Genomic DNA, 23,078 nt, shown 5'->3' on the forward strand with positions numbered 1-23,078 from the left:
GCAGCTTCGACATGCCCTGGGCATCTATCATGACTGTTTGGATACACCCCCCTTGAATTTAACCCATTTAACCTATTTGAGGCCCACCTGTTGATGGGCAAACAGGAACGGAATGGAGTATCTGCATCTATCACACCCTAATTTATAATGTGCCAGATGCGGAAGTGGGAGACCTGGGTTGGACCCTTGGATGACGTAGACCGACAATTGCCCGCATGACTCCCGGCGAAAAAATTGCTATGTCATCCAGACTATGACTGATCCAACTAAAATACCTTCATTGCATGCATCTCACCTCCCTCAAGCTCTGGCAGGCAGGGAAGATGCTTTCACTGCTTTGCCATGGACAAAGACTTTTTTACATGACATGGGCATGCCCCGTGATTGCTGACTACTGGAGAAAGGTGAGGACCTTCCTGTCCGGTGTCCTGGGTTATATAATCACATTGACACTCAAATAGGCATTATTGGGAATTTTAGATGGCCTTGGGCATACTAAGGGAGAACGGTACCTCTTTGGGGTGGCCACCTTGATTGCCAAAACAGACATTGCCCGTAAATTGAGAGCAGTAGCAGCGGCTCTGTAGGCCGAATGGCGAATAGTGTGGAACCTTAGAGGCACCTGTCTACGAGGTGTGCGACTGACCTCACAGCATGAGCAAAAATGAGGAAAATGGCTAGATCAATTTGGGCTGCAGCTTACCATTGTTGACGACTAGACATGTACATGTATGGAAAATGTGGGTACACAGAACTGTTTTGGCGAATGACAATGTTATTGTTTCACAAATCAATAAAATCAGTTATAAAAAAAAAATACTACTCTATCAATTACCAGTATCTGTCATTTATCAGTTTACTTCTTGCCTTAACATTATATCTTCCAGCGCCTATAGGTGCAGTTCAAAAAGCTCTTTATGGCCGTAATTCTATGTTCACCAGTGGCGGCTGGTAATTTTAGGATAGAGGTGTGCGGACAGGACACACACATACACTCACACTCATTCATTCACACACATGCGCCGCACACATGCGCCACACACACATACATCCATTCACAACACTCATTACCAAATATTCAAACATACACACATGCACCAAACATTCATTTCAAAGAAAAAAACACACTTATCTGCAGCTCAGCTTCTCAGTTCCCAGGAGGCTTGGGACTGCTGCCTTTTCTCATTGGCTGAGCTTAGTTCAGCCAATGAGGGAAGGCACCAATCAATCAATCAATTTGTAAAGCGTGGCTTATCACCCCGGGAGGTATCCAGGTGCTCTAGGTGGATGGTAGTGTGTCAGTGTCTACTTCTCAAACAGCCATGTTGGGCTTTTTCCAGAAGTCAAGGAGGGTGTGCGATGTTCGCAGGTGGTTGGGGAGGTTGTTCCAGGACTTTGCAGTGAGGTAGGAGAATAAGTGGCCTCTACTGCAGCTGTGTTGGATTCTTGGGACCTGTGCGAGGGCGAGAGTTGTAGAGCGAAGCACCTTGGTTGGCCGGTGGAAGGAGAGTGTGTGATTTATAAGCTTGGGCCCAATGTTGTGAAGGGCTTTGTATGCGATGGTGAGGACCTTGAATTTGGATCTCTTGTGCACCGACAACCAGAGTAGCTTTCTGAGGTGGGGGGTGATGTGGGCTTTTCTGGGGAGGTATAGGACGAGTCTTGCGGCTGCGTTTTGAATGGTCTAGAGGCAGTAGAGGAGCTGGGCGTGGAGTAGAGTGCGTTTCTGTAGTCCAGTTTGCTGGTGATGATGGCCTGGATGAAGGTCTTCCTGGCTTTGAAGGGGTTCTATTTGAAGATCTTATGTAGCATGTGATGTTATGGAAGCTGGAGGAGGCCACTGTGTTTATCTGCTGTTTGATGGTAAGCTTGCAGTCTACAATGATGCTTAGGCTGTGTTCGTGGTCCCCAGGGGTTGAAGGTTGTGCGAGTGTGGATGGCCACCAGAAGCCATCTCAGGGGGAGGAGTTACTACCGAAGGTGATCACCTTTGTCGGTGTTCAGTTTCAGACAGTAGGATCTCATCCATTCAGCGATGTGTGTCATGGCGGTGTTGAAGTTGTTTCTGGGGCTGTCATAGTTTTCTGAGAGGGAGAGTACTACTTGCGTGTCATCTGCATAGGAGATGATGTTGAGTTCATTGGAGCGGACGAGCTTGGCCAACGGTGTCATGTAGACATTGATGAGGGTGGGGCTGAGGGAGGATCCCTGTGGGATGCTGCAAATGTTCTTCGGTTGTGACGTGAAGGGTGAGAGGTGAACCCTATGGGTGCAGCCTGTGATAAAGGCATGGATCCACTTGAGGGCATTGCTTCAGATCCCGATGTGGTGGAATCTGGAAGTGAGGGTGAAGTGGGAGATGACGTTGAATGCAGGGGAGAGGTCTAAGAGGATCAGAGCAGCTTTCTTTCTATGGTCTCGGAGGGTGCTGATGTTTTCTGTTATGAAATGAGGGCAGTGTCAGTGCTGTGGTTGGAGCGGAAACTGCACTGGGAGGGGTCAAGCGGGTTGTGTCTTTCGAGGTGTGGGGAGAGTTGCTTGTTGATGGCTTTTTCCAGGACCTTGGCTGGGAAGGGGAGCAGAGAAACGGGGTGGTAATTTTTGAGCTTGCTGGAGTCGGCTGAGGCTTTCCTCAGGAGCGGTTTGACCTCTGCTTGTTTCCATATTTCTGAGATAGTGGCAGTCTTGATGGAGGTGATGCAAATGTGCATGTGTAAACTGTATATCTCCTTCTGACCCAGGTTGAAGATGTAGTGTGGGCAGGGGTCATTGGGTGAGCCGGAATGGGTTGAGGGTATGAAGGCGGCTGTTTCACGTGTGGTAAGTGGTACCCAGTCTGTGATGAGGTGGCTGGTGGAGTTCTCTGACGGAGTCAAAAGGTGATCTATATTGGGAGGGTGCAGCGGGAAATTGCTGTAGATGGCTGTGATCTTGTCATGGAAAGTGGTTAGCAAGAGTTGCAGAAGGTTTGGGAAGGTTGGATTGTGTTTTCTGTGGCTGTTGGATGGGAGAACTCTTTGACGATCTTGAAGAGTATCTTTGGGCGGTTGGTGCTTTCCTCAATGTAGCTGAGTAGGGTGGCCTTCTTTGCTTCTCTGAGGTGGTAATGGTACTTGTTTAGCACATCTGTGAAGGTGGTGCAGTCCGCGGGGTCCCTCCTGAAATGCCTTCATCTTTCCAGCTTTTTGCATTCTATCTTGTGTGTGCATAGTTCGGGGATGAACCATCTGGTAGGCATGCTGGATCTTCTGGAGGCAGAGCTCCTTGCTGGGTCAACTATGTTTGCGGCATTGATGATCCATTCGGAGAGGTTGTTGGTGTCTTATTCGAGGTTGCTGGAGATGCAGGGTTTGATGGGCTGGAGGACGGTGGTCCATTGTGCCTCTGTGAGCTTACCCCAGGGGAGAGGGGGAGGTGGAGGTGTGGTGGACGGTTCTGGTCTGGAGGCTATCGTGAAACGTACCAGGTGGTGGTCGGTCCAAGTTAGCTCCGTTGTGTGGATGAACTTGATTTTCTCTCTGTGAAAATGGGGTCCAGGGTGTGTCCTGCAGTGTGAGTGGGTCTGGTGACTAGTTGTTTGAGTTTGATGTTGTTTAGGTTGTCTAGAAGATTAGTGGTGTTGTGGTCATTGGGGTCATCCAGATGGAAGTTCAAATTTCCTAGGAATATGTGGTCTGTTGAGTCGATGGCTAGGGGGTGTGATGAGGTCAGCGATATCTCTGCAGAACATGGGTTGATGTACAGGTGGTCTGTATGGAGCCGCCCCAACCTCATCACAGAGTGGGATGGGGTCAGTGAGACTGCTGACCCCACCCCACTCTGACGAGGTGTCACTGATTGACACTTGCTTCAGGGATTAAAATTGAAGCGCCCAGGACGGAGTCAATGGGTGATGCTTCCCCTCGTCACCAAGGGGGAGGGCCTCGAGAACCTTTGCTGAGCTGAGGTCACACCTACAGGAGCTGGCCCTATTCAGCTCAGCAAGTTCAGCTTAGGCAGCCAGGAGCCTGCGCAAATAGTGCATGTCTAGCTCTTGGTTGCCTGACATGAAAACGAAGAGTGTCTGTCAGGCTGACCTTTGTTCAGCCTGACAGACAGTCTTCTTGAGGGGCAAAAGGCACGGGGACGTGGCCCCTCAGCCCAAAAGGACAGGTTTACAGATGGATATTGCCCCTTTATGGCTGGCAGTGATGTACAAATGGATACCCGTTAGACCTTAAATGAGTTTAGTGTCATGTAATTGTATACCACTACGGCATACAAATGGGCAGTACTACACCCCATAGAAGTGGTTTGGAGAGGACACTTGAATACACAGTTAACGTTGAGAGTTTGTGAAACTCATGAGTTTACTTGCATTCATAAATGCTTCTCTGACCTCTTACACCCTGTAAATCTACTTCAGCAGCAGTCTGGAGTAACTTTGCTACCAGTTGCAGCCGGTAATTTTAGGAGGGAAGGGGGCAGACGGGACACAAGCACACATACACTCACTTACACTCATTCATCCACAGACACGTGCGCACACACATCCATTCACATCACTCATTAACAAATATTCAAACATACACACATGCACCAAACATTTATTTAAAAAAAAACACACATACTTACCTGCAGCTCAGCCTTGGAGGTCCCAGGAGGGTTGGGGTAGTGAACCATCCGGCCACGACAATATCTTGTATGTAGTACATACCCCGTGGGCCGGGCACAGCCCTATGTTATAAATAAAGGTGGCTTGGCCGCTCGTGGAGCCCACAGCTGCGTCCCGTTTCAGTTATTGGTACCTCTATTATAACCCCCCTGCCTCTCCCCCTTAGCCTTGGTGTAGCATTTCCAAGGCGCCGTGCACATTGGCGACAAGGACAACACCACTGAGTGCCCCGCTGCGAGTGTCACCTGGATCTGCGACCGAAGTACAGTCGCAGTGAGCTCTTGGGTGGAGGTTGCGATGTTCTGGATGCCTGGCGAGTCCACGGGGCACTGCTGGTGCCACAAGGCTTGATGGGGTGAGCAAGATGGTGCAGATGCAGAGCGGAATGTGTCATTGCAGGTGCGTTTGGTCCGGAAGGAGGCCTGGGAGCGTGGTGGATCATGCCAGAGACCATGTGGGCAGCTGCAAGAGGCCTAGGAAGGAAGGAGGCCTCTGATGGTAGGCGCACTGAGAGCTAAGTACATTGCAGGGTCTGGGGGCATGTTGACTCATCATGGACAGTGCGAGCAAGTGAACTAGGTGACAATTATACCCTAAGTCAAGAATAAGTACCAATAGTGCTGGTATTGTGCAGGGAGATTGGGAGCAAGAGTGATAACCTGCTAAACTGAGGTCACAGTCAGATCTTGGAAAAAAAAGTAAAGTAAAGTAAAGAAACTCAAGTTTAACTTTAAATAACAGCTCGGCGGCAGTGAGTTACTGAAAAGGGGATGAAGAAGTACTCTAGTCTACCACCCTCCCCAAGTGAACTGACAAGTGTATACTGTACATTAGTGGAGTACACAAACTTAGAAGGGAAGCAAGAAGCCTGTCAGCGTCACAACAAGATGTGGCGGTCCCAGCGTCGCAGAAGTGTACGCATGCGTCCGTCATGGGAACTGCCGCCCTTCAGTCAACAAGCAGATCCAGCAACAGCGGCGCCGCTTATGCTGCAAATGGATAGGGAGATTGCAGAATTTGTTTTGCGCCACTTGCGAAACAGGTGGCACAGTGATGAGGTCCATGATGCTACGCATGGGGAGGAGGGTGACGAGCTATATGAACTGTTTGGGGATTTACTCAATACAGGAGCAAAGGATGATTTTGCTGCGGCCGTAGCCACTCTGAACAGGCATTTCAATGCCCAGCTAAATCAAGACTGTGAATGTTTCAAATTGCGGCAAGCAAGGCAAGCGGAAGGGGAATCTGTAGACATTTTCTTTGCAAGATTACGCAAAATGGCAAGTTTGTGTACTGGCATTGATAAACAAGACGAAATCAGGGCATAACTGATTCAAAGGTGTCGAACGTCCAGTCTGAGGAAGCTCATCCTCCAACAGGCCGGTATATCGCTAGACGACAACTTGATACTGGCGCTCCTATGAACTAGCAGGTAGTAGAGCAGGAAAAATGGAGACTGCTCTGGCCCGCAGTGCATCCACAACATAATCGACGCCAGGAGTGAAAGAGGAACACGTAGAGGCCATTCTGAAATGGCTCTCAGCAGGGATGGCTACTCCAACAGCAAGGTCCAGTGAAAAAGGGTGTGGAAGTTATGGAATGACATACCACACGCAGAGAGGGTGCACAACCCCTGGAAGAACATTTCTGAAATGCAGACATCTGAATCGTTTTGCCAAGGTATGCCGCACACCAGAGGCAGCATTGAGCGCCAACAAGAAGGAGAGGAAAGGTGCAAACATAAGGCAACTGTTGTTGGTAGAGGATGAATGAGGCCAGGCCGGGGTGAGTGGTGCCCATTCATCAGCTCAGGACAATCAAGAAGAGGAGGTGGTGTTTATGATATCATTCACGGGTAAAGAGAACAAAAAGAAAAGACCACCGCCTATGTACCAGATAGACATTGAGGGCCAGGAGGTTACTGCACTCATAGACACTGGAGCCTCCGTAAATGTCATAGACACCCATCAATTGAGAAGCTAGTGCCAAAGACATGACAACGGCGAATATCTACACCTGTGGGGGCACAGACCCTATTCCAATAAGGGGAGTCATTGAGGTGGAAGTGACACATGGAGACAAGAAGACACACACAAACGTTCATGTGACACAAGGTGACACAGGTACTCTGCTTGGGTGTCATATGAAAGAAGATCTTGGTCTAGTGTTTTTCGGCAGGCAAGTTCATCAGTCGCATGCTGGATACATTCTGGATGAGTTCACGGGACTGCCCAAACACCTCGGATGTTTGAAAGGAGTACGAGTGAAGTGCCACATTGATAAAATGGTCGGCTCTCAAACATTGCACCATAGGAGAGTGCCTTTTCATCTGAGAACCCTGGTAGAAAAGGAGCTGGAGCAGCTGGAGCAAGCAGGAGTGATTGAAAAGGTGACTGGATCAATACCATGGGTATCGCCATCGCCCTAAAACCCAAGCTAGCGGGGGCCATTCGGTTGTGTTTGGACATTAAACTATCCAATTTGGCCATTAGAAGGGAGAGACACATCACTCCAACCATTGATGAAATAGTGGCTGATCTCAACAGGGCCTGGTGGTTTTCATCACATTTCCTATGCATGCGGGGCTGAGAAGGTTCTAGAGACTGAGTTCTGGCATCTCTTCAGCTGTTGAAGTGTTTCAAGATGCCATCAGAGAAGTGCTATCAGGTCTAGTGGGGGTCATCAATGTGGGCCATGTCATACTGATATTCTCGGAGACCCTGGAAGACCATCATGTGAGGTTGAGGGCAACCCTACAGAGACTGGAAGAAAGAGAACTCGCATTGCATCATCAGAAATATGCCTTTACACCAATGAGGTGGAGTTCTCCAAAGAAGGATTGCAGGTGGATTCACAAAAAGTAGAAGCTATCAAGGCGTCCGTTCCCAGAAGTGCATCAGAGGTTTGCAGTTTTTTTGGGCATGGCAAACTACTGCAGAAGATGTATACCTCAGTTGGCAACCCTATCTGAACTACTCAGAGTGCAGATACACACGGATGTGCCATAGGACTGGAACAGACAATCAGTGCAGGTGTTTGATGCTGTGAAGAATGCATTGTTAAAGGATGCCACCATGGCATACTTCAGCCCAAAAAGGGCCACTGAACTGATTGCTGTTGCCAGTCCTGTTGGTTTGGGAACGATTTTGATGCAAAGAAAAGGTCATGGGGAGTGGGTCCCAGTTGGGTATGCAGGCAAAGCGGTGGAAACATGCTATGTGCAGATCGAAAGAGAGGCCCTGGCCACCAGATGGGCCTGTAAGCACTTCCATTTGTACCTTTGTGGACAGCAGTTCACAAACCTGTGTTACCACTTTTCACAGGCACAGCCCGGAGCGCCCCACTATGAATAGAATGTTGGGCAGTCCAGCTCCAACAGTATTACTTCATATCAATTACCAGCCTGTAGTGAACAACCTAGCTGACTACTTATCACATCATCCCATAGCAGCTGAACATGGTGCTGAGAAAGAGGAGGACCCAGGTGCCAAAGGTGTTTTGAAAATGATCGTGGTCCTGGCATGTCTGAGAGCGCTGTCAATGGAGGAGATGATTGAAAAGACTGAGAAACATGGAAGTCTATGCAAGGTTAAGGATACTCTGCAGAGGGATCACTGGAGGAATTTCCTCGGCAACATACAAAGTCTGACGGAGCAAGAATGCGAAGCCTGCACCCAATTGTGGAGGTGCCGTGACTAGCTGAGTGAAAGCGGAGAAGGGCTCAAAGGTCACCTAAAAGTTGTTCCTCGCAGCCTATGGGAAAGGATGGTGCAACTGGCACACCTGGGGCATCAGGGGATTGCAAAAACAAAGGTCCCAATCAGGATGAAAGTATGGCTCCCAATGGTGGACAGACTGGTGGAAGAAAGGGTGAAGAATTGTCAGTTTCGTATCCTGACGAGTGGTTATCCACCCCCAGCACTGGTGATCACTGAAGAGCCCTGTTCTATCCCACATCACTCAGTCAGCATGGATTTCAGACGTTTTCCTGATCAAAGGTCTATGTTAGTGATCATAGACATTCACTCGAAGTTCCCGGTGGTGGAAATAGTGAGGTCTACCTCATTTGAATGTGTGAAACCGGTTCTGGACATCGTTTTCACTTTATTTGTTTTCCCGCTGGAGATCAAGACGGACAGTGGTCCAGCATTCCAAGAGCAAGAGTTTAAAGAATATCTCTATAGCCTCAAAATTTGGCACAAGAGAATAACACCTCAATGGTCGAAAGTAAACGGAGAGGTGGAGTGGTTCATGAGAACTTTAGACAAGGCACTCAGAATAGGGCTGGAAAAAGCCAAAGATCTGGAAAGCTGTCTGCAACAGTTTTTAAGGGCATACCGCCAAACTCCTCACAGCACTGCTGGATGTGCGCCCACAGAGCTTGTAATGAGAAGACCAGTGATAGATCTGGTGCCGGTGAGTGTGCAGTGCAGACCAGCAGTGATAGACACTGACAGGGTGCAAGCAAAGAGAAAGGCCACCAATGAAATAGCAAGTTGTAGCAGAAGGGCTGTCCAATCTACTGTGCAGGTGGGAGATCAATCAACCGGCGAGACAGACACCCTGGGTGGAAGTATCGCACACCATTTGAGAGAGAAGTGTGGGAGGTAGAAAAAGTGAAAGGAACAATGATAACAGTCAAGTGAGAGGTAATAAAAGTATCTTGGAGTGTATCTTGGTTTAGGAAAGTTCCTGAAGGGCGAGATGGTGTGGAGGAGTTGGCCATGGATCATGTTGGAGGAAGAAGTGTAACACTGAGTGAAGAGGGAGAACATTCTGCGACTAAATCTGGTAGGAAGGAGTCCAGTGAACCACTACCATCCCAGCTGCCAGGAGATGATCTGCTGGAAGATACCTAAGGAGAGGGACGAGTGCATCCCTGTTGACTAAGGGCAGTTCCGCCTGTGAGCCAGAGACTTAATGACTTTGTACGCTAAGTAGTTTCAGTACACTGAGTGTCATCTGATATATGCCAGTGTTTATGGATGCCTTTTTGTTATTTTATTTTCATTCTTTTGCTTTATTTTTATTAAAGGTTATAAGGGATGTAGTGAACCATCCGGCCACTACAATACATTGTATGTATTGCACACCCAGAGGGCCAGACGCGTCCCGAGGGGATAAATCAAGGTGGCTCGGCCCCTAGTGGCAGAGACATATACTGGCCCACAGCTGCATCCCATTTCAGTTATTGGTGCCCCCATTATAAGCCCCCCCTCTTTAGCCTTCGTGTAGCGTGTCCAAGGCGGCACGCACAGATGGGAATGCTGCCTTCCCTTATTGGCTGACCTTAATTCAGCCAATGAGGGAAGGCAGCAGCCCCAACCTCCAACCTTGTCACAGAATGGGATGGGTCAGTGAGACTGCTGACCCCACCCCATTCTGTGATGAGGTGCCACTGATTGACACTCTCCCTGGGCGCTTCAGGGCTCAAAACTGAAGCGCCCATGTTGGAGTCAAAGGGTGACGCTTCCCCTCGTCACCTAAGGGGACGGCCTCGAAGACCTTTGTTGAGCTAACGAGGTCACGCCTACAGGAGCTGTTTCCTCCTCAGTCCAGCAAAGTTCAGCTCAGGCAGCCAGGAGCCTATGCAAACAGTGCATGTCTATCTCCTGGCTGCCTGACCTGAAAATGAAGATTGTCTGTCAGGCTGGCCTTTGCTCAGCCTGACAGACACTTCTCTTGAGGGGCAAAAGGCGAGGGTGCGAGGCCCCTCAGGTCCAAAGGACGGGCCGCGGCTGTTGCTACCAAACTTCGTAGTGGTGTAGGGGAATAAGGAAGCCCTTAGAACTGAGCACCAATGTTCTGCTGAAATCATGTCAATGATGATACAATGACTCAAGAAGGCTTTTACAGTGACACACGCATAAATCACCTTTGTAGATACCAACCAACACACGATTCTAGTGATTCACATTAGGGGAACAGCCATTTATATCAGTTGTACAGGTTTTCAGAATGCCTTACTACAGCTGACCGCTAGATGTCAGTACTGCACCGATGTTGTAACAGTGCCTTTCCTCTTATTCGCCACACATCGTCTCTTTCAAACTTTACCATGCCATCAAATATCATAATTTGTTGTTCTAAATTGTTGTAACTCTTGCACTAAAAGTAGCTTCAGCATATGTATATCGCAAGGGGCAGTAATAAAGCCATACCTGAATGGTGTTTGGTGTACTAGTGATGGTGTGACATCGTTGTAGATCTACCGCATATACACATACACACACTAGATCCGTCTGGGATGGAAATGGACATTAAACATTATACGGAAATATACAATACTAATGCGCCCTCCACACAATAAATTAGTAACATTTGGAACATGTTGGAAAACGTAGGAACACACTTCATTTAACCGAACATCTAATTTACACCTAGCACAACCGTGTGGATAATTAGGTGCAAGTCCAGCTTTTTCATATGTTGAAAAAGGGCAGCCACGTATCTAAAATAAAACTTTTACCAGGCCAAAGTGCTAAAGGTGAACATTTCCACACAATGTATTGTACATTACGTCTGTCACGAGGAAGAATGCATGCGAATAGACCGTCACAACTACACACATACTTGAGTGTGATTTGGGCTATCCACTCTTAATCCTATATACGTTTGCGAATCACGGTTGGTTGCGCGCATTGTAAAGTTTCTCTTGCACTGATTCCATTATTTTTTTCCCTTTTTAAGGTCCATGTTGCCTGATGTTGTGGATAATTTCCGACTGGAGAACCCTCAGGCGAAGGGCCTGGAGCCCATCTTTTATTCCTCATATGTCTTCTTTACAAGGATGTCAGCAGGGATAGCTTTGGGGATTTCTACCTTATTTTTGGAGTAAGTGATATTGTCATTCCTTACCTATAGATTCCTATAATAGAACTGCTACTGCTTGCTTTTGTGTATAATTCCAAAACACAATGTTAATATTCAAGTACATTTTTTTAAAGATTGTATTTTTTGGATTTTCTTTTACATAAAGAAAATCACAATAACAATGTCAATGTAGAGCATTGACCTGCAAGAGAATACAGGGTATTTGACCAGAGATGGTGTTATTGTTTATATATAGAGGCAGTGGCAGAATCAGTCACCCCCATAAAATACTATGACCGAGAACAGGGGGTAAAAACAGTAACATTATAGGGGTGAAGTTAGGGTGGAGGCATGGCCTTTGAAGAGTACTGAAGGACACAGGGAGAGGCAACTGAGGGTGAGCCCATATTGCAGGCAGGCAACCAAGTGGGTGGTGGGTTATGGAGACTGCTCAGATGTGCAGAAACAAAATAGGTTGAATGGAGGTGTGTAAAGTGCTAGATCAGGCAATGGGTGTTGGGGGTCATCAGGTGAGGTGAGCTGGACAAACTCCAACATCAGGGTATCCCATTTCGGAGAGATAGGGCGCCTTCAGATGCGTCAGGCCTCTTCATAATGAAGGGCTGTACCCTCTGCGGTTCTCCATTTCTTAACCCCACCTTCCCAGACCTTCAGGGATGGGCTAGTGGGTCCTTCCAGTGCAATGTAAGTGTTCTTTTAGCTAGTAGAAGGGCTAAACTAGCAAATCATAGGCGCACAACATGTTGTTTCCGTGTTTAATAATGCGAAGCACACAGGCCTCCCAGGAATTTGAGTCTGTAGGAGTGGTGACCTCTCGCAGAGTAGTGTAGATGCCTCACCAGTGATCCTAAAGGGCGGGGCATGACCATAACATGTGTTGTAGGACTGCAGTGTCTGCCTTGCATCTGGGGCAGAATAAATTCACTATAGGAAAATGTTGGTTAAGTTGCGTGGGGGTAAGATGCCCAGTGTAAGATGTGAAACTGTATGTTTCTAAATCTTGCATTTCGAGGAATTTTGTGAGGAAATGCCAAAACTTGTATCCATTCCTTATCGTAGAATATCCTCCCGACATCGTCTTCCCATTTGGTGCGCAGGGGTGCTTAGTGTGAGTGTGAAGGGCTTTGTAGAGCCATGTGATGAGGCGTCGTCCCTCACCTATGGTAAGTACAGTTTGGAGTACTGGGGGTTCTGTGTCCCGAGTGTGCCATAGTTGGAGACTAGTGTTGTGTAATTGACGACGGACAAGGAAGTGCCCCAGTGAGAGGCCAAATTCCTCCTATAGTTGTTCAAATGTGAGGAGGTGCTCCTCCGAAAATAGATCCCCAATCATAGTAATGGAGCAGCCCTGCCAGCTACGCAGTGCTGAGGAAGAATAGATCCAAGGAATTTTCGTCAGACCTGCCAAGAGGATTCTGGAGCATATGGGCAGGTCTGAAGCATGAGGGCACGAGTTCTGATGATGCACTTGGAGGCAACGCTAACTTGAAGGTAAGCTGTCTTGGGAAAAAAGATTTCTGATGATTGCAGGGGTGAGGGGAGGGGAGTGGTGGCAGGTTTCCCTCTGGTTCCGGCTGGCAGCCCACCTGGTCAATCATTGAAGCTGGGCTGCGAGGACATACTTTCAAAAGAAGGGGGACCCAGTCCTTCCTCTTCCCTGGGCAGTTGTAGTTTCCGTAGCGCCGCTCGGCACCGGCTATTCCCCTCAATGAACTCTATAAGTAAGGAGTTAAGGGGCAGAAAGAAGGTGCCTGGTGGGATCACAGTGGTGTTAGCAAAGTAGTACAGGAGGCGGGGCAAAATGACAATTTTCGATAGTGCTATCCTCCCCGAGGCGGCTATGGGCAATTTAGTCTAAAAAGCCACCAGCGATGCCCAAGTAACATACTGCCAAATTTTCCAGGTCAGAGAGATGTCATCTATTGTGATGTGAAAAGGTGTCAAGTTGTTGTGCAGTGGATAGATGGAGGACTTCCCACAGTTCACTCTCAGTCCACAGACGTAGATGAACTGTTGTAGTGTAGTTTGAATAGAGACGGGGTGTAGTCTGATGTTGCGAATATACAGAAGAATATCATCAGCGTAAAGGGAAGCGACATGTCATGTCTGCGAGGGGGGGTGCCCCAATCCACCCCATTGCAATGGAGTTTGATGGCAAGTGGCTCCATAGCCATTGCAAACAGGAGGGGGGAAGTGGGCATCCCTGGCGAGGCCCCAATTCCACTGGAAAGGCCTCAGCGATGAGGCGGCCCATCCTCTCCCAGGAAGTTGGGTTCTAGTATAATTTTGTGTAGGCTATAGACCAGTAGTCGGTCCCCTATGCCCATGTGCATGAGCACAGAGAAGAGGTAAGTCCAGTCAATGGTGTAGAACGCCTTCTCCACATCCAACACCAGGCAGGCCGCATATGGATAAATCCCCTCTACATGGTCCTGTACTTGAAAAAGTGGCCAGAGGTTGTGGAAAGTACTACGCCAAGGTACGAACCTGCTTTGGTCAGGGTTTATGAGGTCTGGCAGGATCTGGATGTAACAAGTCTAAAGTATGTTCCCCAGGTTCTTATAATCCGTCCCTAAAAAGCATTGAGATGAATAGAAGCCACATAGGCTGGATCACAGTGGGCTTAGGGATAGGTATTAAGAGAGATTCTCTCATTGAGAGTGGAATAACGCCCATCTTCAATGCCTCATTATATATATCCGCGAGACAAGGTGCTAGAGCAGCAAAGGCGCTAGAGTACTCCACGAGGAGGCTGTCAAGGCTAGGTGTTTTGCTCCTAGCCAAGTCATACATCTGTAGACGTAATAATTGCGTCTAGAGTTTCATGTGTAGTGGTGCTAATACTCGGTATGTCAAGGGTGAAGAAAGACTCAACATTCCTATTCCCTTCATGACAAGGCACCCTGTCTATGCTTGAGTAAAAGTTCTCAAACTCAGTTAAGATACCACACTGAGCGCGAAGGGTCTGACCCATATGGAAGTGGAGTTCTAATTTGGGATCGCCACATTGTTCCTGACAGATCAACTAGGCAAGGAGCCTCCTGACCTATCTCCCTCCATGTGGCACCTGGCTGCACATGCTGTGAGGTTGAACCAACACAAGAGTTCTAGTAAGGAAGCATGGTTGTGCTTAGCCTCCTCCCGTGCAGGGCATTGGGAGGCATCCTCCACTGCTTGGCATTCTAGTAAGGGCAGCTGTTGATCTGCTGTAGTGATTTCCTTGTCTAGAGTGTGGTGTACTCTCACTCTCTCTTGAAGGCAGGTCCCCTGTGTGATGACCTTGAAGGCATCCCACTGAAGGAGCCTGTTTGAGGCAGTGTCAATATTCTCTGTGAAATAATTGTGAATGTGAGTTCTTTGGGATTCTCAGAAAGCTTAATCATCCAGACATTCTCAGGACAAGCGCCAGGTGGGGACGAGGTGAGTGGTTCCCCAGTGGATATCTACAATGAGTGCATCGTGATCTGGTACCACCCGACCTAAATAATCCCCGGTGTGGAGGAATTAAGCAAGGGATTGTGAGCACATTATGAGGTATAGGCACACAAATAGAATGTGGTGAATTTAGTGAGAAGGGTATTTGTAGGATGTTGGGTGTAGGGAGGTCCAGGCATTTATCACCCCCCCAGTGTTTCAAGCAGTTGACAAAGCATTCTATCTGGGCTGGGGGGGGGATGGAGCACAGCAAGTGTGGATGCGATCGGTCCAAGTGGAGAACAGTAACACAGTTGTAGTCGCCCCCCCAATATCCACAGTAGGTGTGTATTGTGTACTAAATGGCCTGAAAGTGTTGCCCAGAAGGAGTCTTGATCTGCACTAGGAGCATATATGCTGCTGATCAAGAGGTGGGCACCATTAAGTTGTCCCTCAAGCCATAGGAAGCACCCTTCCTTGTCGATGGTGGTGGTGACGCCTGGTTTAATCCATATGCCAAATGCCGAACTGTAGTAGCGTACATGGTGCCTCGCCATTTTTCTGATGCCTGGGTAGTTCCTCACTGGTAGTATGTGTCTCTTGAAGGAATATTATATGTGGATGATGTTATTTAAGGTATGAATACATGGAATAACATTTTTGTGCCGTGTCCATCCATTTGACGTTGATGGTGAAAAATCTGGTAGTGGTCAGAGGGCCCATTGGTGGAGATTAAGAACACTCTGTTCCGTGAGTCAGCAGAGAGAAGGGGGATGCAGGGCTATGCCAACTCGGCTCTCTTGTTGCAATGGGAGCAAAGTGTGTGTACCACATGACTCTGTAGAACGGGTGTGGGGTGTAATGGGGAGTCAGTGAAGGCGTGGAATTGAAAACAAACAGGGTCTACCACAGCAGGTGTAAAGTTGAACAGGGTGTAGCATTGTGCTAACTGTATAGTGTGGGGGTGGCTGTGGTGGGTAAATTGATGAGGTGTGCTGTGTCGCCCCGGTATGTGATGTAGGTGAGGTGGCCCAGCAGTGACACTGAAGGGCTGGTTTGTTAGGGGGTAGGTGCGTGTTTATACAGAAGATTGGTTCTAGAGAGAATGAAACAGAATAGACTATTGTTCAATGTGTAATATAGGGTTATCACATCCCCTAAATTCCCCCTTACAAATTAGCAGGAGCATCAAATTATCAAATGGTAAGGCCGAAGAGGAAAGAAGGAAGGCGGGAGAAGAGTCTGATTCGCTGTCTGTGGAAAAGATGTGAGGACCACTGTTGTCACTGGACACAGCTGCCTCCAGTCCAAGGTTTGCCACGTCCTCCAGTGCCTGATAGCAGTCCTAGATGATTTGCTCCAGACCCGCAGGCTGCAGCAGCGGCGACTGTTTGGAGCATGAGGAGTCAGTGCCTGTGCAGCCTCCTTGTCCCTGTTTGGGTCGGGAGGGTTTGGTAGCCCCTACACTCAGTCGAGAGAGGGAGTCCCAAAGTTATTGTCTATCCACTCCCAGTTCCCTTTAGGATCAGTGAAGAACTGGGTTTTTCCTGAATGACCTTGAGTTTAGCTGGATACAGCAATGAGTATGCTTGTTGGAGGCGCATCTTGGCCTCCAGGAAGGTATTACGTTTTCCCTGGAAGGCAAGGGTATAGTTTGGAAGATCATGATGTGTTTATCTTTTAGCAAGAGAGGGCCATGCAGGCAGGCTGCATGAAGGATGGCATTGCAGTTATGGTAGTGAAGAAGATTGGCCAACATTGGACACGGCAGGGCTCCTGGGGGGAGTGGGTGGGAGGTGCAGCCCTGGAACCCAGTGTGCCCACTCCAGAGAGAAGAAGGCGGTAAGGTCAAAGGGGCAAACAAATGAATGAAACCAGGTATCAATGTACTGCAGGTGGTCTTTTTCTTTATCCCCTCCAGGAGGGCGGGAATTTGAACATTGCTTCTCCCGGAATGGCTCTCCATGTTGTCAGCCCACCCATCCAACACATTCACCTCTCCTGAAGGTCACAAATGGCTTGCTGATTGTCATAGGTGCAGGGTTTGATCAACGCTACAGCCTTTTCGCTGTTGGCAACTGGGTCCGCAAGTTTGCGATGTTTGTCTCTGAAGCTTAACTCTGTTTCCAGTGATCCCTGTGCACTCTCCTTTGATTTGTGGGAGCTCTCGATTGCCGCCAGAACTTGGTCAAATTTGTACTGTGGAGGGTGCAGGAGGGCTGTGGATGGATCAGGTTGAGAAGTATCAGGTATCAAAGAGGAGGGGACTGATTGGAGTAGTTTTGAGACCGGCGCAGGGGCCCTCGGGTGACCATGGTACGTTGAGGGAGGTTCAGTGGTTACCAAGCTGTACTGTAGTTAGTCACCGCAGCTCGAATAAGGAAGAGGTACTTTTGAGAGCAGTAAGTGAGGAGAAGTCTTCAAGAAGCAGGAAGGTAGGGAGTGGATGTCCGCATCAGATGTGTGTAGGAGGCTGGCCTGGTTTGTAGCGGTACCAAGGGGTACTTACACTCTGTACCAGGTCCAGTTATCCCTTATTAGTGTAGAAGAGGTGTTTCTAGCAGCTTAGGCTGATAGAAGGTAGCTATAGCAGAGCAGCTTAGGCTGAACTAGGAGACATGCAAAGCTCCTACTAAACCACTGGTGTCATATGCACAATATCATAAGAAAACACAATACACAGATATACTAAAAATAAAGGTACTTTATTTTTATGACAATATGCCAAAAGTATCTCAGTGAGTACCCTCAGTATGAGGATGCCAAATATACACAAGATATATGTACACAATACCAAAAATATGCAGTAATAGCAAAAGGAAGTAATGCAAGCAATGTTAAGTTACAGTAGATTGCAATAGGAGCAGATAGGTATAGGGGCAACACAAACCATATACTCCAAAAGTGGAATGCGAACCACGAATGGACCCCAAACCTATGTGAACTTGTAGAGGGTCGCTGGGACTGTAAGAAAACAGTGAGGGTTAGAAAAATAGCCCACCCCAAGACCCTGAAAAGTAGGTGTAAAGTGCACCTATAACCCCCAGAGAGCACAGAAGTCGTGATAGGGGGTTTCTGCAAGGAAGACCAACACCAGCAAAGCAACAACAGTGGATTTCCGGACCTGAGTACCTGTGAAACAAGGGGACCAAGTCCAAGAGTCGCGACAATGTCGAGAGTGGGCAGATGCTCAGGAAATGCCAGCTGAGGGTGCAAAGAAGCTGCCACAGGATGGAAGAAGCTTTGGTTTCTGCAAGAACGAAGAGGACTAGGAACTTCCCCTTTGGAGGATGGATGTCCCACGTCGTGAAGAAGCTTGCAGAGGTGTTCCCACGCAGAAAGACCGCAAACAAGCCTTGCTAGCTGCAAGGGTCGCGGTTAGGTTTTTTGGATGCTGCTGTGGCCCAGGAGGGACCAGGATGTCGCCACTTGGATGAGGAGACAAAGGGGGCGCCCAGCAAGTCAGGGAGCCCTCACAGAAGCAGGCAGCTCCCGCAGAAGTACCGGAACAGGCACTTGGAAGAGGAGTGAACCGGAGTCCACCCGAAGTCAGAAAAGGGAGTCCCACAACGCCGGAGGACAACTCAGAAGGTTGTGCACTGCAGGTTAGAGTGTCGGGGACCCAGGCTTGACTGTGCACAAAGGAAATCCTGGAAGAGTGCACAGGAGCCGGAGCAGCTGCAAATCACGTGGTACCCAGCAATGCAGTCTAGCATGGGGAGGCAAGGACTTACCTCCACCAAACTTGGACTGAAGAGTCACAGGACTGTATGAGTCACTTGGACTGAGTTGCTGAGTTCCAGGGACCACGCTCGTCGTGCTGAGAGGGGACCCAGAGGACCGGTGATGCAGTCTTTTGTTGCCTGCAGTTGCAGGGGGAAGATTCCGTCGACCCACAGGAGATTTCTTCAGAGCTCCTGGTGCAAAAAGGAGGCAGGCTACCCCCAGAGCATGCACCACCAGGAAACAGTTGAGAAGGCGGCAGGATGAGCGATACAAGGTTGCAGTAGTCGTCTTTGCTACTTTGTTGCGGTTTTGCAGGCGTCCTGAGCAGTCAGCGGTCGATCCTTTGGCAGAAGGTGAAGAGAGAGATGCAGAGGAACTCTGGTGAGCTCTTGCATTCAGTATCTGAAGAAGTCCCCAAAGCAAAGACCCTAAATAGCCAGAAAAGGAAGTTTGGCTACCTAGGAAGGAGGATAGGCTAGTAACACAGGTAAGAGCCTATCAGAAGGAGTCTCTGACGTCACCTGCTGGCCCTGGCCACTCAGAGCAGTCCAGTGTGGCAGCACACCTCTGAATCCAAGATGGCAGAGGTCTGGGGCACGCTGGAGGAGCTCTGGGGACCTCCCCTGGAAGGTGCAGGTCAGGGGAGTGGTCACTCCCCTTTCCTTTGTCCAGTTTTGCGCCAGAGCAGGGCTGGGGGATCCCTGAACCGGTGTAGACTGGCTTATGCAGAGATGGGCACCATCTGTGCCCATCAAAGCATTTCCAGAGGCTGGGAGAGGCTACTCCTCCCCAGCCCTGACACCTTTTTCCAAAGGGAGAGGGTGTAACACCCTCTCTCTGAGGAAGTCCTTTGTTCTGCCTTCCTGGGCCAGGCCTGGCTGGACCCCAGGAGGGCAGAAACCTGTCTGAGGGGTTGGCAGCAGCAGCAGCTGCAGTGAAACCCCGGGAAAGGCAGTTTGGCAGTATCCGGGTCTGTGCTAGAGACTCGGGGGATCATGGAATTGTCTCCCCAATGCCAGAATGGCACTGGGGTGACAATTCCATGATCTTAGACATGTTACATGGCCATGTTCGGAGTTACCATTGTGACGCTATACATAGGTAGTGACCTATGTATAGTGCACGGGTGAAATGGTGTCCCCGCACTCACAAAGTCTGGGGAATTTGCCCTGAACAATGTGGGGGCACCTTGGCTAGTGCCAGGGTGCCCACACACTAAGGGGCATATTTATACTCTATTTGCGCCGGATTTGCGTCGTTTTTTTTTACGCAAATCCAACGCAAAGCTAACTCCATATTTATACTTTGGCGTTAGACCCGTCTAGCGCCAAAGATCTTGGAGTTTGCGTCATTTTTTAGCGTGGACACCTACCTTGCGTTAATGATATGCAAGGTAGGCGTTCCCTTCTAAAAAATGACTCTAAGGCATGTGCGCCTTATTTAAACTCCCGTGCAAAAATGTGCAAAAATGACGCACGGGAGTGGGCGGGCGTGAAAAAATGCCGTCCAGCCGTTTTTGCGTCATTTTTTAACGCCTGGTCAGGGCAGGCGTTAAGGGACCTGTGGGCCTGAGGTGCCCTCCCATGCCCCCAGGGACACCCCCTGCCACCCTTGCCCACCCCAGGAGGGTAAGTTCAGGTAAGTATTTTTTTTTTTTTTTTGTGGCATAGGGGGGCCTGATTTGTGCCCCCCTACATGCCACTATGCCCAATGACCATGCCCAGGGGACATAAGTCCCCTGGGCATGGCCATTGGGCAAGGGGGCATGACTCCTGTCTGTGCTAAGACAGGAGTCATTTCAATGGGGGTTGGGAGTCAAAACAAATGGCGCAAATCGGGTTGAGGCCAATAGTTTGCCTCAGACCTGACTTGCCCCATTTTTTGATGCCCAAGCTCCATTGTCCCCTACGCAGGCGCTGCCTGGTGTGGGTCATTTTTTTTGACGCACACCAGTCAGCTGCGCCGGCTAACGTCATTCAATAAATAAGGCACCCGTATGGCACTTTGGAATTTTTGACGCACAACTGCGTTGGCGCAGTTGTGCGTCAAAAAGTATAAATATGGCCCTCAGTAACTTTGCACCCAACCTTCACCAGGTGAAGGTTAGACATATAGGTGACTTATAAGTTACTTAAGTGCAGTGGTAAATGGCTGTGAAATAACGTGGACTTTATTTCACTCAGGCTGCAGTGGCAGGCCTGTGTAAGAATTGTCAGAGCTCCCTATGGGTGGCAAAAGAAATGCTGCAGCCCATAGGGATCTCCTGGAACCCCAATACCCTGGGTACCTCAGGACCATATACTAGGGAATTATAAGGGTGTTCCAGTATGCCAATGTGAATTGTTGAAATTGGTCACTAGCCTGTTAGTGACAATTTAGAAAGCAGAGAGAGCATAACCACTGAGGTTCTGGTTAGCAGAGCCTCAGTGAGACAGTTAGTCATCACACAGGGAACACATACAGGGCACACTTATGAGCACTGGGGGCCCTGGTTGGCAGGGTCCCAGTGACACATACACTAAAACAACATATATACAGTGAAATATGGGGGTAACATGCCAGGCAAGATGGTACTTTCCTACAATGTGGCTCTAAGTTCCTGTTGAGAAGATTTGGGCATGGGAGGATCACAATTCAGCTCCGAGGGAATGCATTGAAAGGTGAGCAATAGAAACTCTCTGGTCTGACCACCCCTCCCCATAGCCTTATGATTTGGGGATCATCAATGCTGGTCTCTCAGCTAAGATGAGGATTGGTTGTTGCAGTCTCGTTCACTCCGTGCTCGGTGTCGAGCACCAATAGTCAAGCCCAGTGGTACCACAGCGGCAGTATCAAGGATGTTGGTGTTTCCACACATCTGAGCCCTACCTCACCCGAGGAGGTAGACTCAAGCCAGGGGTCCTAGGGAAGCAGCCTTAAATGGTATTTATCAGGGTAACTATGTCCTCTACAGATAGCCCCTGCAGCTGAGAGGCCAGCTAAGCAATTCCTCACAGTGGAGGCTAATCAAGTGGAGTTCGGTCCCCATTAGGGAGGCGGTGTGAATGCAGGAGATGGTGGGCCTTGGTGCTGGGAAGGTGAAGGTAGTAAGGGTGCCAGCAATTCGCCATGAGGGACGCCAAGGCCTCCTTTGTGACAAGAGTAAGAAAAGGTGGGGGCTCCCCTTAGGTATCTATGGCTGGTGCAGGCCTCAGTAGTACACTTGGGTCAGGGGGGTAGCTTCAGGGCGCCTCCGGATGTTGGCTGTCATTAGAGGAGGCTTGTGTCACCCCTCCCCCTCCAGAGTGTACAGCATTATGTGCTTCGGTGTGGAGCTGGTGCGTGGGCCTTCCGGGAGCCAGCAGCAAAGCTCAGGGGAGGGCTCGCTGCATGACTCTGCCAGATCGGACAGAAGGTGTGGGCAGAACAGGCGCTATAGGCCAGAAATCTCCGCTGCCAGCAGGGGGCAGCGCAAAATTAGGTACCCACCGCTTCGTTGTCCCCAAAGTCCTGAAGGTGTCTATCAGTGTCTATTAGGGCCGTGGTGCGGCCCTCTGCTGAAGGACAGCTTGGGGCAATTCAGGGATCTCAGCAGAAAGCCCTACCCAGTCCGCTCCCAGCCACGTGGGTCATTCCATTTGAGGTTCCCGGACCACGCCACTTCACGCCACCAGGGGGGGAGCCAACAGGGCTGAAGCATGGCGGGGGCCCCCATGGCGTGGGGTGTTAGGAAGGTCCCGAAGTAGTGTGTTGGACCTCCCGCCTGATGTTGGACAGTTTTTCGGGGTCTCGCCTAGCGGGCCGCCATCTTGATTGCAGGGCCAGATGCAGTATAGAAGAGCGGAGCAGCTTCTATGGCCTCCATACGGGTAAAGCGGGGATGGAGTTCAATGCAGCAGGCACCCTGAGCCGGTAAATGAGGTTGTAATGTCGGGCCCTTTTGCAGGATCTATGGTCGAGTTGGAGTGGATGGCATGGAGCACTTTCAGAACGCGTTCGCCATCGCTGCGACTTTGCCTATGCCCCCTTAATATTCAAGTAAATGTATTGCAATCAGCTCACCCCCAACCACTTGATGTAAATATAAAGGCATGTCCATAGTGTGCAGTATGCATATCATAAGCTTGTGAGCTGGCCCACGCAGATCTCTTGGTTCAAAAAGGGGGTTCGGAATTCTGTGTGTGTGTGTGTGTGTATGTGCGGCGGCTTTGGACAGTGCAGACAAGTGCTGCAGTCCCTTGTTCCTCATGAACAACTATGTGCAAGATATGCAAGGTATGGAGTTCTTGATTGGCTCCATTCTAGGTCTGCATGGAAGGACAGTGGCTGCCTGACCTTTTTTGGTCCCTAGCACGCCACAGTTGCAGGTGATGTCGGTGGTATTGATCCGCTGACCAACCTTGTAAGTATGGTCAGCTACCCAACCTTAAAAGGCTCATCCTCTCAAACAGAGCTTTTCCTTTTCCACCTC

The 23,078-nt window shown here is 49.3% G+C and overlaps 1 protein-coding gene across 1 annotated transcript in view; it reads left to right on the forward strand.

Annotated features, from left to right (window-relative positions):
- MFSD2B (MFSD2 lysolipid transporter B, sphingolipid) overlaps window positions 1–23,078 on the forward strand; it is a 291,098-nt gene that overhangs the window by 236,889 nt on the left and 31,131 nt on the right. The window contains exon 12 of the mRNA XM_069236021.1: window positions 11,345–11,488. Within this exon, the coding sequence (XP_069092122.1) occupies window positions 11,345–11,488 (144 nt within the window). The remainder of the gene's footprint in view (window positions 1–11,344; window positions 11,489–23,078) is intronic.

This window comes from Pleurodeles waltl, chromosome 5, assembly GCF_031143425.1.
Source record: "Pleurodeles waltl isolate 20211129_DDA chromosome 5, aPleWal1.hap1.20221129, whole genome shotgun sequence".
Lineage (NCBI taxonomy): Eukaryota > Metazoa > Chordata > Amphibia > Caudata > Salamandridae > Pleurodeles > Pleurodeles waltl.